We start from the raw sequence: 12,706 nt of genomic DNA on the forward strand, positions 1-12,706 counted from the left end.
TCACAGTGGTCATCTGAGCAGCATCTAATACAATATTTTAAGAGTCATTATTCCATTTTCCACAGTCAAACTGAGCCCTGCGTTCCTGTCAGTTGGCACTTGTTTCTTGCACCAACCTCGGATGCGCTACAAGGACAGCAAGCGTGTCAAAAATACCCCGCTGTATGACAAACACCACATTGTATATTGGTTTCTCCAGCAGCGCCTTATGTGAAATAAAGATTACAAAAAAATACCAGCAATTTTCTTATCACTCATCGCAAGACATTTTTTGTACTGCCACAAATACTTAATTGCGTGTATTTTCATCATGCAAATAATACTAAAAGCTTGATCTGTATCTAAAGTTTGACATCTTCACATAATTTAAGAATGTTTTTTCACATAACTTAGTATTAGCTTTTTTTAGTGCAGTAGTTTTATGGAGATGCTCTGTGAGAAATAAGAGATGATTTGCAATGTATTCCAGCAGAAGAAAAGAACCAAGCTGTTACTGAATTACACCAAAGCTTTTGGCAAATTTTATGCAAGTGTCAGGACTTATCTAGCAGCTTTCTATATTCCTAACCTGGACCTGCACTATTTAACCTATCTTCCATAACACATTTTCAAAAAATATAGGCTATGATTTAGGTTTCTCTGGAGTTAGTTCAGCCTGAAACTAAAGGGAGAGCTGTCTAGAACTCCGGCAACTTTTGCTGCAGAGAAACGAACTGTTAATTTGCAATCACTTCTTACCAAATTAGCAGTAGAAAAGGTCAAAGGATTCAGACAGCAAGAGAAGTGCATCAATTACTAAGGCACGCAAAGGTAAGAGTGCTTACGGGGACAGGACGAATGCTTTTATCAGTTAATTGTAACAAATTTATCAACAGATTCCTGTTTATGCTGTTGGAAGAGCCTCATTAAGTGGTTTGCAGCTCTTGGGGACAAAGTGTAACGGGACTTGGAGAACCTTTCCCTTCCCTTGCAGGAGGCACTGGACCACTATCTGGAAACACCTTTGTGCAGGAAAACAAGAAGTCTATTCAAAAGAAGCTAATAGCACCACTCGGGGACCTTGAAGATTCACATGGAGAGTCTTAGGGTATTAGGAGACACCAGGCCAGCTTGCCTGCTTTCCACCGAGGGAGGCTGCATGGGAAAGAAGGTAATCCCTTTGACTCCAGAGCACATTATGTAGGCAGGACCAAGGCATTGCAGGACCTGCTTTAACAGCTCTGTGACCAGGCATTAATATATTACTTGACTTAAAGGCCCAGACATTTAAGTCCAGAGGTGGGGTTTTTTTGTTCGTTTTTACAAACTGAATACAGATGACAACTTATGATAAAAGCACTTTGCTGTGTACGTGTGGGTTTACTTAAAAATGCAAGTGGAATAAGCATTTTTCTGAAACCTACTTTAGAAAGATCTTTCTGATGGTGAGGAAAAGCCCTTCTCTATCTTCCGTGCATCTCTCGTTAAAAGGGCAACATCCTATCTTAGGACGAGGATATGGCATACAGAATCTCACAATATGGGTAAAATAAGGTTTAAGTGTTCATGCCTGTTCCACTTTACACCATTTCCCCAGAATATATATGATGCTTATAGTACACGTTGATAAAATCACTGACTGCCGGACCAAGGTTGTAGGGCTCTTGGGAAGCCTCGATTGCAGAAACTCCATCCCTTATCATGCTTTCTATTTCGAGTGCGAATTTCACTATAATTAACTTTTGGGGTGGTCTGGGCAGGCAAAGTTGTTTAGGTTTTTTTAGCTGCACTGATTCTGCTGCTGTTTCTTTATTTCCCTTTGTGCACAGTATGTGCCTTTTCTCGTGACCAGGATCCTAGAGTTATACTAACCCTTCTGTAAACCTACCCCTAACAGGGCACCATGTCATTTAAGATACCAACCTCTGCATTTCTTACCAAAACAAGTATCTTGGTTTTGAATTGTATAAAGGGCATCATTTAACTAATAATGAGAGGAGGAGAGTGGGGTCTGGTCTAAAGGGAAAGCAAAGGCTGGTACTTGATCATTATCTGATAGCAAATGGCCGTCTCAGACAGCTTTACAAAATTCAGTAAATTAATCTTACAGCATCCAGTAATGAAGCCGTATTCCATGCTCATGCCTGGGGAAACAGCCTTCAAGAGTCAAATTATTCTCTCAGTTATACTTCTGCAACCCCATAGACTTCAAAGCTGTATGCAGACGACGACGGGCAAAGGCTCAGAAAGATCGCTGCATTTGCCCAGGGTTATAGGACAATCAGTAAATGAGCCAACAATGAAACCACGATCCTGGGGTTCTTATCACTAGAATAAATCCTAATTTTGACAATTAAATACTTGAATAATGATGTATTATGGTAATATTCTCTATGATAGTCTCTATCACTCATTAAAAGGCAAGATTCAAGTATTTCAGAGATGCAAAATCACCAAACAGTTTTTCAAGTGAAGGAAATCTTCACACTATCCTTCACGGTGCTAACTACTAATCATAAATGTTCTTCCCCTATTGAACTTACACCTACCCTGGCACCTGGCAGATAGCAGGCCATGGAATTTCTCATTCAAGAAAATCCTTGAAACAATTCCACATTCTTGTCATTGATATTAAACATCCTGTATGTTTCAGCTAAAACTTCTTCACTTTGCACTGCACTGCCATGAAGAGATGAGATTAAAGATGGGCAGAAAGGAGTGAGTTTTCTCTTTCACGAGCTTGCTCACAGAATATCTGCCAGCAAACTGAAACCATCATGCGTAACTTTAGCTTTCATGTACTTCCTCTGATCCTGAGAATTAATCCTCCTTCTATTTTTTTCTCCACCATATAAAAATGCACATATTACAATATTAAACTCATACAGTAATTAATGAGGAAGTTCTGCTGATGCTTAACTCAAAAGGAGCAAAATCTGGGTTGTGAGCTTTCTGCAAAATCTCCAGAGGTTATTATTCTCTTCTGATCCTCAGCTAGGATTCTAATTAATTAAAAGTTAGTTTAGAAAAAAAGAAAAAAAACCCAAATTTTAATTGCTTTCACATTTTGTAGGTACCCCAAAATCAAGGAAATTCAAGCAGGCCAACATGGACCACTCTTTGAAGATCACTGAAATTAAAGAGCATTTCAAACTGAGGGTTTTTTTCATCTGTGAAAGTTATGACCTGGTACACATGTCACAAGGAATTAGCCTGTACACAAAACCAAACTCCAGGGCACACATGCAGCAGGCAAACTACTGAGAACAAGAGCTGTACTCCAGTTTTGCAAGGCACACAAACACATGTGTAACATGAGGCAGTCGAGCGGTCCCATACACCAGTGGGACTACTCACCTACACGCAAGCATTCTGCTGGATGAAATCTAACCAAATTTGTTAGCACACTGACCTTTCACAAGCAATTCCATTGTGCTGGGACAATGGCAGAGACCACAGCTAGTCCTTGCAGGCTTGAATAGCAAAATGAAGGCTAAATCTGCTCTCTGCAATTGCATAGTATGTTTAACGAGGGAGTGCTCTCACCCCTCAGCACTGCAGGTAAAATTCGCAAGGCGCAGGAGCATTTTATGGAGGTTAGGTTACCAATTTCACTGCTGTCCTTTTCGAGTCATTATCATTCCACTTTTTCCAATATAGTCTGTTGACTCTATCTTTCTGTTCCCACGTGGTTGACCCATCTCTGCTCAGCTTCAGGCTTTTAAGTGGATACTTATATATAGAGCAGCTGGTACTTAACAATCTTTCTGCTAGAACAAATAGTGAAGAAATGCAACTTACTTCCACTCTTAAGTAGGTTCTGCTCCTCTTCCTTCAGCCTGTTCTGCATTAGATGGAGTATGTTGGCTGCTTCCTGTAAGAGGTGAAAACAACTGAATCAGAAAAGCTGCCACATTGCCCAGTTGAGTGGCTATTTGGATGGTCCTGCAGCAGTTAAGGACACTCATAGGCAGAGTGAGAACGGAAAATTTCAGCATTGAAAATGTCTTAGGGGGAAAAAAAAAAAAAAAAAAAGGTCTTAATTGAAGTATGGGAGCTCCTACCTACTTTGCCCAAAAGGTCAGGATATAAAGAATATACCCAGAAAATCAACCACATATTCCCAGTGGCTGAAACCTCACTCATCACATTGAAAATGGGTTCACTTGTCTTCATTCCACAGAGAATTACTGCCATTACAGAATGAAGAAGACTTCCTGTGGAAAGCAGTCTTCGGTAGCCGTTTTCAACTCCTTTAAACCCCGGAAGTGGTTTGTGAAATGACTGTCCCCTCATAACACGTAAACTAAAACAGAACAAATTCACACATTTCCACACATGCAAACAAAACAGGAGGAAAAACACCAATCATTAAGCATTAGAAGTACAGCCAAAATTGTATTTGGGTGTAAACACGAACCACTATAGCAACCCTGTGCAAGATGGTTTGTTGACTTCCTTCATTAAATGTAGCAGGTCTTTAGATAAAAATAGGCTGAGACACACTATTGTATGTTGTACTACCGTATGTACATATGTATATACATATGTGCATTGTATATACATATGTACATTGTATCAGTTATAATACAATTATGACACAAAGGGGGTTAAGAGCAAACAGAAGCAGGTAGGTAGAACAGTGGTTGCTGTAAGAGAAGCAAATCACAACAATTCTCAACCCATTCAAATGAATTCCAGTGAAAACAGAAAATGTTACAAAGATGCCTACAGAAACTTATAAAATCTAAGTCTGGCAGAGATAACCGAGTAAGATATGTGTCTCTTAGGCAGAAAAGGTGCAGAAATGGCAAGTATTACTTTATATTTAGGAGTCTGATGAAAAGCTCAGAGGGAAGAAGCCAAGCTGATGGTAGCAGGGGCAACGGCAGTTAAGACAGACAGACATTTCCATTCCACCACAACGGATTAGGAAGAAAACGTGCCTGCCTCTGTAAACAGTAATGGATGAGAGCAATTTTGGTCTTCTAGGATGCATGCCTTTGCAGAGCATCATGGACAAGGAGACTAAAGGTACTATTTGATTGCTAAGCAGCCCAAAGCAATTCTAGAAGGTGTTGCACTGATTTCATGAAGTCCTCCATCCAGCTGGGACTAAAATTTATCCAAGACATTAAGAGACTGAATTTTAGGAACTAGTGTTCACTATTCCAGGAGCAGCATCAGACAGGAAAATGTATTTTTTAATGACAGCAAGTTTAAATTAGGACAATTTTAATGGTGAAAAGCAGACTAGATGTGATAGAGTAGACGAGATAAAAATGCATACAATAAGATTAAGACAGAACCTACAAAAGTAACCATACGGTAAAAAACTAATTGAAGGACTTAGCCACTAATTTGCTCAAAATACTCTTGATTTTTCATCTCTTCTACAATTCCAACCAAGCAAGACAAGTAGACAGGGACACTAAACTGTGGATTGAACTTAGATTTTTTCTGAGCCTTTGATTTGCTAGGCAGAACCACACACAACCAGCAAGATAACGAAGTAGTATACAATTAAAAATCATTTTAAAAAAGTTGCCCTGACAGGCCAACTATGGGTCAAATCTATATATTATCTGTGCATTTGTGGAAAGGAAACAAGGGCTCCAACTGGTGTACATGTGGGACAGAGGGAAAGAGATGAGAGGAGAATCCAAAAAGGGTTATGCTTTGGCAGAATCATAGGCAAGCTTTCCACGCTTTCAGATGGCTACATGTACCTTTATGCATAGAGCCGTGCACTAGCAGGGAAATAAAATCTCCTCCCACCAACCGCTAGGCAGGAGCAAATCACAAGTCCTACCCAGCGCACAGGGAAATTGCTAGGGACAGAGGCCTGGGGACTGGCTTGTGTGCTGCATCACTTCCAGTCTAACCGGCATAAACACTTGTCTTGGGAGTCGAAACTCATGCTGAAAAAGCTTACAGAAAAGTTGCTTACAAGTAGTAAGGGGAGGTGATTCAAGTTCTGCATTTGTCAATTAGTATTTGAAATAAGTACTGAATAAGTCTTTTTTTTGTGTGTTGCTCGAGTTTGGTGGTTAGATTGAATTAGTGAAATGGTAAATTGTCACAATTTATGTCTAATCCTATATTTAGCAGAATTAAGCAAGGTCAGTAGTGACAGGGATAACAGGGATCAGCACCTGCATTAGTGCGTGGCACACATGCCGGCATCCAAATCATATCATATAACCTTATAACTTGTTTCCAAGTTGTTGTGTTTAACCAAACATATAGTTTTGAATGTAACCAAAGTGGGGTGACTGCAGGCAAAGTTTTTATCAAAACTTTGACCAGTTTGGGAGGCCAGTCACCTACACTGCCACCTCCGCCACTGACAAAAGCTGCCAGCACAGGCGTCTCAGGAAATTTCAACTGACCCAGCCGAAGACGTCCTGGAGGATGCTTGCGGAGGGGATTCCCACAACACCCTTCAGACAGCCACCGTCCATCCTGTCTAAGAGCTTTCTGATCAAGGTGCACCCCATTTTGAAGATCCTAATTAAGCTCACTTACCAACATATTGCTGCAGTTGTTCACATAACACACGCAATAATTAAAGAAGCACGAGCAAAGATCTTTGGATTTGCCTAAACTGTAGGAAAAAGAAACTGTAGAAATGGAAGCCAGAAGTTACCCAACCCAAAGACAAATATGCCCTCATATTGAGGGAACTGCTCATTGATAAGGCTAATTGTTTGGGTAATTATAGCAGTGGCTGCCCAGATCTCACACCATGACAGATGCAGAAGAACTCTTAGTTGGGGGAACTGCACCTGTTCCCCAAGACCAGGCAGACACAAAACCTGTACCTGCTGTCCTGGTGAGAAACAAAGGTCAGTGCCTCTCTCGTGCCCACACAAGGAATAAATTCTGATCCAAAATCTGCTTCAGACAACCCTGGAAAGTGTCTGCCACACAAAATCCTTCACTACGGCTCCACAGACTCTAGGAAGACTGATAATGTTTGCTTGGAGTCCTAGAAATAATACTGCAGAGGCAAAGTAGGCATGATGGCTTCCAGAGCTATAAAGCAGAAGGTCAAATGCAAAGTCATAATGAATATAAGATACTTGAACAGCAACTGGCAATAACAAACTACTGAAATCTCTGGAGTATTGGGATTCCATGCTTTCAAGTAACCAGTTTTCATTGCCTATGATTCAAGGTCTACAAACCCTTACTTACATATTCTAATTTTGCACAGTCCAAGGGGAGGAGCATGAATGCAAGGAAAGAATCTCAAGTTCAGCACAAACTTGACATACTAATATATTTCATATTCCTCTTCTCAAAGGTTTAGTTACTCCTACCTATTGAGCAGGAATCACTGCTTCCTTGTTCACAAAACATATTTATTTAAATTGAACTCACTGCACATCCTATACCAAAACTAAGCAGAGTTCCCCAGTTCCCAGAAGCTCCTGGTTGTTCTTCTACAGCACTCATGAGATCGATTGAGCCTGTGGTCCCAAATCACAATTCCCACAAGGAAGAATCCCTGCTCTTTGGCTTTCATCCTCATTACTGATTTTGTCCCCTAGGTACCGAAGATGTGACTGTGTATTCACAAAAGACTTTGCTGGGGAAAGCGGAACACACCAAAGAGGCTAGCATAGTTGTTAACCTCTGCCCAGCAATGATACAGCCTAGAGGAGAGGAAGGTTTGAAAGCGAAGCAGCATATGATATCTACTCACAGCGGTGGCTTTCTAGGCCTTGCCACTGAAGAGATCTGCCTTTCAGGATGCCTCTGTCCTTCAGTTCTCTTACGGAAACATAAAACATTTCAGTGAAACACCAAGCACTTCAGAAAGATGCACAGTTTTCACTTTGTTTTTATACACTAAGCAGCTCTGAAGTTTCTTTCATTACACACTTTTCCCCTTTTTTCTTAAATTTTTCTCGGGGAGTAATTGTGTGTTCCTCCACCACCACCTGTCTTCTGAGATGGAGGAGGACAGTTAAGCAAAACAAGGAGGTTGTGGTTTCTTCGAGTCTCAGCTGTTCCAAAGAAATTATAACACCGTTACCTTTCACAATTACCTTGCACAATACAGACAATGCCCAAAGGGAGAAAATGATCGAGTTCAATAGTTATCTAAGTAATACTGCAGTAGTTCGTAAGGGCGGTATGGGCAAGACACAAAATACTGGAACCTGGCGAACAAAACGGTGCATTTTAACAACACAGAGGATGAGACAGTGAGAAAAGGCTCACTGGGGATTGTCAGCATGGATGTAGGGAAAGGCCAGTAGACACAAAGAAATATTTCAGCTCATAATGAAAACATTCTGAGCAGAATCTCCTGTGTGTTTGTATAGGTATGTGTGAAACATTCAACTGAGTACTGGTGGATTTTCAAAATCACCAACAACTTGCTCTGATGGACTTCCATTCAGTGTGGGTCACCTGCATTTACAAAACTGCCTGGGAATATAGCAAAGATTCTGAGAAAAACCGAATGATTGCTTGCTGGGAGATGAAAAGGAGACTGCTGTTGCAGAGTGCTAAATAAAAGGCAATCATGTAGTAGCCATTCTACCTAGAAATTAAAACTGCTGGTGATGGATAAATATTCTGCAGAAAGAAGCTTCCAAAAGGAAAACAAACTAATTCAAGCTGAAGAACAAGGAAGGAAAAGAAAAAAAAAAAAAGTGGTGCATATTTTATTACAACTTATTTCTTCTTGATAACTTGTTTTCTTTCAGTACATTTTAAATATCCTGTTTAGGAAACTGTGCTTCTTCATCAATTCCTTCTGTAAGGAACAAATGACCAGTGAGGACAGAAGAGTGTGACCAAAGATTGAAAGAAAGGGAAGATGCAGGGATGCTGAGAACTATGAGGTACGGTAAGCAGGCCAGTGAAGGTCATCTGCCTCTTCAGGATCCATGCTGTTGACAATGACACAAATGACCTACACATAGCAGCAACATGTCCACACACCAACAAAGCCTTTTTAAAGGCTGATGAAAGTGGAAATGAATATGAGAAGCAAAATATTCACAGAATTGTAGCTACCAGTAAGTCAGTCATTCCTTTGTTCCCATTAGCACATGCCCTTTCCAAGATCTCACTCTACAACACCGGGTCCCAGCGCTTTCAGAGTTAGCCTCACAGTTGCTATTTTTCTCTCCTCACCTTTCCTCCCCAGTTGGTTCTTCCCAGTCAATCATAAGGTTTAAAGACAGTCAGTAAAAGTACAGAAACTGGCTTAAATAAGTCTTGCCCCAGCAAACATTTACAATATAGCCTCCTCACTACTATGCCCTTGGGACAAACGGGGCAAGTGAATAGGGAACGGAAGAATCAGCCATATGAACCTCAATCTCACTGGCTGTTGCAGCCTTCACATTGCATATGGCAAAGAAAATCTACAAGGAGGAAAAAAGGAAAAGACATTCCCCAAATATCCTAGGGACAAATTCATAAATCTGGAAAGCGTGTTTAAAACACACCTGCTCATGGGCCAGTGAAATAATAGGTACTGATATAACCACTGCCTAATACTGTAATTCCATGGACACATTAAGCCAGCTGAAGCTGGCAATTCAGTCAAAAAAGCAGTCTCACCCTCCCCAGTATCCTGGTCAACTGTTCTTTGCCTTATATCACCCTTTCTCCTGCTCTGGTGCAAGCATTTGTGCAGCTACACAATAGTGAAAACTAATCCATCACAACAAAACTAAGCCAGGCGAACTATCCAGTGCAGTTCAGCATGTGGCTGCACAAATTCTTGACTGGCACAGGGCAGGGAAGACAGTGCTGCAGTTGTGGCGAAAAAGTAGCAAGGGTAAGAAGAGGTGGTACTATCTCTTTCAGCTCCAGTGCTGGTTTGCGTGCTTAAAATACAGGGGAAGTGGAGTCGAAGAAAGTGGTTTGACCATACAGACGAGCCACTTCTCCCTCTTTCTCCTAGTCTCTTCCCTGTGCTTGGACTAGAAGCTCTGCCGACCTCATGGTGAGCCAGTTCCAAGAGCTACACGGGCAGAGCAACGTTCACTGGTGTTTCTTGTGTTGATTTTCTGCTGGTTTAGGTTCCTGAACGGCTCAATGCAGGGTCAAACAAATGCCACTGTCAGCCCAAGGGAACTGGGCAACCACGCTGTCCCTTCAGTTCAGCCGTGCTGCCAAACCACAGCCTCCAAAAGCTTACCATACACTGCAGAAAAAACCTGTTTCGAAAGACTGGCCTCAACTACGCTGATAAACCCTAGTTCTGGTGAAGTTAATGACAAAACTGCAATAATTTCATTGGTTAAGGAAAAAAAAACAAAAACATTTTTTTAAACAGCTGAGATGGTGGTAGCTTCAGATACTCCCCTTCTCCCTGCCACTTTCAATGACTGTAATCATGCTTCTATGTTTCTGGCCTGACTGGGTTTCCTTTCACCTTCACTGTAGACGCTATTCCTCATACTATAAATCATCTTAGCAGAAATTATTTATATCATGTGTGTGTATTTAATTTTCAGCTCAGCTTGTTTTTCCTCAAACAAGACCACGCTAATCAGAGATGCTTTTCAGCTGGCCACTTTTACGTGACCCAGTGCTTTTGAAATGTGACACGGGAGAAAAGCTAAGATGATGATGAATGTAACGGCACAGATGCTTTTTCAACCCATTAAGTAACGTGGTACAAAGGACTTGAACAGAATAGCACTGCACACAGGCCAACGGGCGCGCTTGCTTGCAGAGTGACAGCTCCATGCAACAACAGCCCTGGCCTCGCCCTCGCGAAGCGCCCATGAGGAACGGACTGAACGCCTCAGGAGGCACAAGAGCACGAGCCAATGCTTAAGCTCTCTGTTCAGTCTATCCAGTAAACAAACAAGACTGAAAGGCTGCAGGCAAAATGCCTCACGTATCTTACTCTAAAAGCTAACTCTAGCCAAATCAAGTGGCAGCATCAGCTGTGGAACCACAGTGTCGAGTTAACACAATTAACACAGTGCCAATTAACACAAAACCAGTGCCCGTGCGCCCCATCAGAACAAGGTCCCAGGCCTTTCAGGACACCAGAGAACCCAGATGTCCCGGGGCTGAAACCCCCGTTTCAGAGGCAGATCGATCTCCATCGAGATGGAACTTTACACCTTCTGCCTCGTAGAACATGCATTCTTTTGTAATGCACTGACAAAGTCTGCTCTCTAAAGAGTAGTCAAACAGATCATTTTTACAGTCTCAAAGCAGACAGTCTAGTGAAATGTGCAGCAATGCAGGAATTTGTGTTATCTAATCTATGACTTAGAATCATAGGGTCCAAGCTGAGGACCTTAGGAAGTCCCTAGTCCAACCTCCTGCTCCAAGCAGGATCAGCTACGGGATCAGACCGTATTGCTCAGTGCTTCAACCAGTTGGGTCTTAAAAATTTCTAAGGATAGAGACTGCACAACCTCACTGGGCAACCTGTTCTGATACCTGGCTGTCCTAAAGTGAAAGTTTCCTTATATCATTGCTAACAACTTGTCCAGGTCTTTACCATATAAGGGTTCTACTCACACTAGTTACTATTATGTTACCAGTTTTCCACAAAGGCACCTTATCTTGTGACATTTAAACAAACAGTCTCTGTATATTCAAAACTAACAGGAAATAAAAAAATCATTTTCTTGACCTACTAGGACAAACAAGGGCTTTTTAAACAAATAAATCTCATCTATGTTTACAGTCCACTTAGCCCTTTCCATGCCAACTTCAAGTTTGTCCAATTCAGCAAGAATTTTACCTGTCTTCCACAGAATTTTGAATGCACTATTTCAAGACAGATGTATGCTTTTCATAGAATAGAATTTGAATGAGAACAATACAGATATTCTCCTGTATCTCAATCTACTATAATTGGCAAAGCAGATGGCATTACATCTTGTATCTGACTGCAAAAGCCTTTGAAAAACAGGAATAAGACAACACATAGCTGCTTAGCAGAATGTTTTAACATAAACTAACCTATTTATCTACAGACGAGTAAAACCTCATCTGCAGGTTCCTAAGGCAGGGTGAGTGGGAGTCAGCTTTGAAAAATCTTTTTTTTACACAAAGCTATATAAATGCATAGCCTGAGAAATGATTTTTTTATTTATCAGCTTTTTATTTAATTTATAGTATAATTTCTTGAAGAGGATGGTTATTAAAAAGCATGAAATTACAACTATGGGCAGTGATCTTTGTTAAAACAAAGAAAAACAACAAAGGAGGCCAATGTGCCAACATGTAGAATATCCTCCAGCAGTTGAAAACATTGTTTGACTTTGGGCAAGTGAACCATGACTTGAATAAGCCATACAATTTCTTGATTGCCAATTCTTTATGATATAAACTCATGCTGTTGAGCGTTGTTTTAAACAATAAAATCAAGTTGCTGAAATCATGATACTGAAGAAGACTCTCTACCCCTTTAGACTGCAAAGCACCAAATCTGAACAACAGGCTAAAAATAGGAAAAAAAAAGATGCAGTATTTGATCATTTAAAACATTTAAATACTAAGTTACACTCAAAATTTTATTGAGAAAGTTGTGGAGAAAATGCTGACAGGATTTTGAATAGAAAGAATCTGCGCCCTGGAGCCAGCTGGCTAGACAACATGGTCACCACTAAGAAGAAAGAAAAGAAAAAGAAATGGGAAAAACAGGAAGGTGATAAGTGTAAAAGAATGACAGGACAACAACTGAGATAGGAAACGTTGGCATCTGAACAAAGAAGTCAGCTTT

The 12,706-nt window shown here is 40.8% G+C and overlaps 1 protein-coding gene across 1 annotated transcript in view; it reads right to left on the reverse strand.

Annotated features, from left to right (window-relative positions):
* The window catches only part of CLUAP1 (clusterin associated protein 1), an 80,475-nt gene that overhangs the window by 21,241 nt on the left and 46,528 nt on the right, over positions 1-12,706 (reverse strand). The window contains exon 9 of the mRNA XM_026065298.1: positions 3,781-3,853. Within this exon, the coding sequence (XP_025921083.1) occupies positions 3,781-3,853 (73 nt within the window). The remainder of the gene's footprint in view (positions 1-3,780; positions 3,854-12,706) is intronic.

This window comes from Apteryx rowi, unplaced genomic scaffold (genome assembly GCF_003343035.1).
Source record: "Apteryx rowi isolate R43461 unplaced genomic scaffold, aptRow1 scaffold_225, whole genome shotgun sequence".
NCBI lineage: Eukaryota > Metazoa > Chordata > Aves > Apterygiformes > Apterygidae > Apteryx > Apteryx rowi.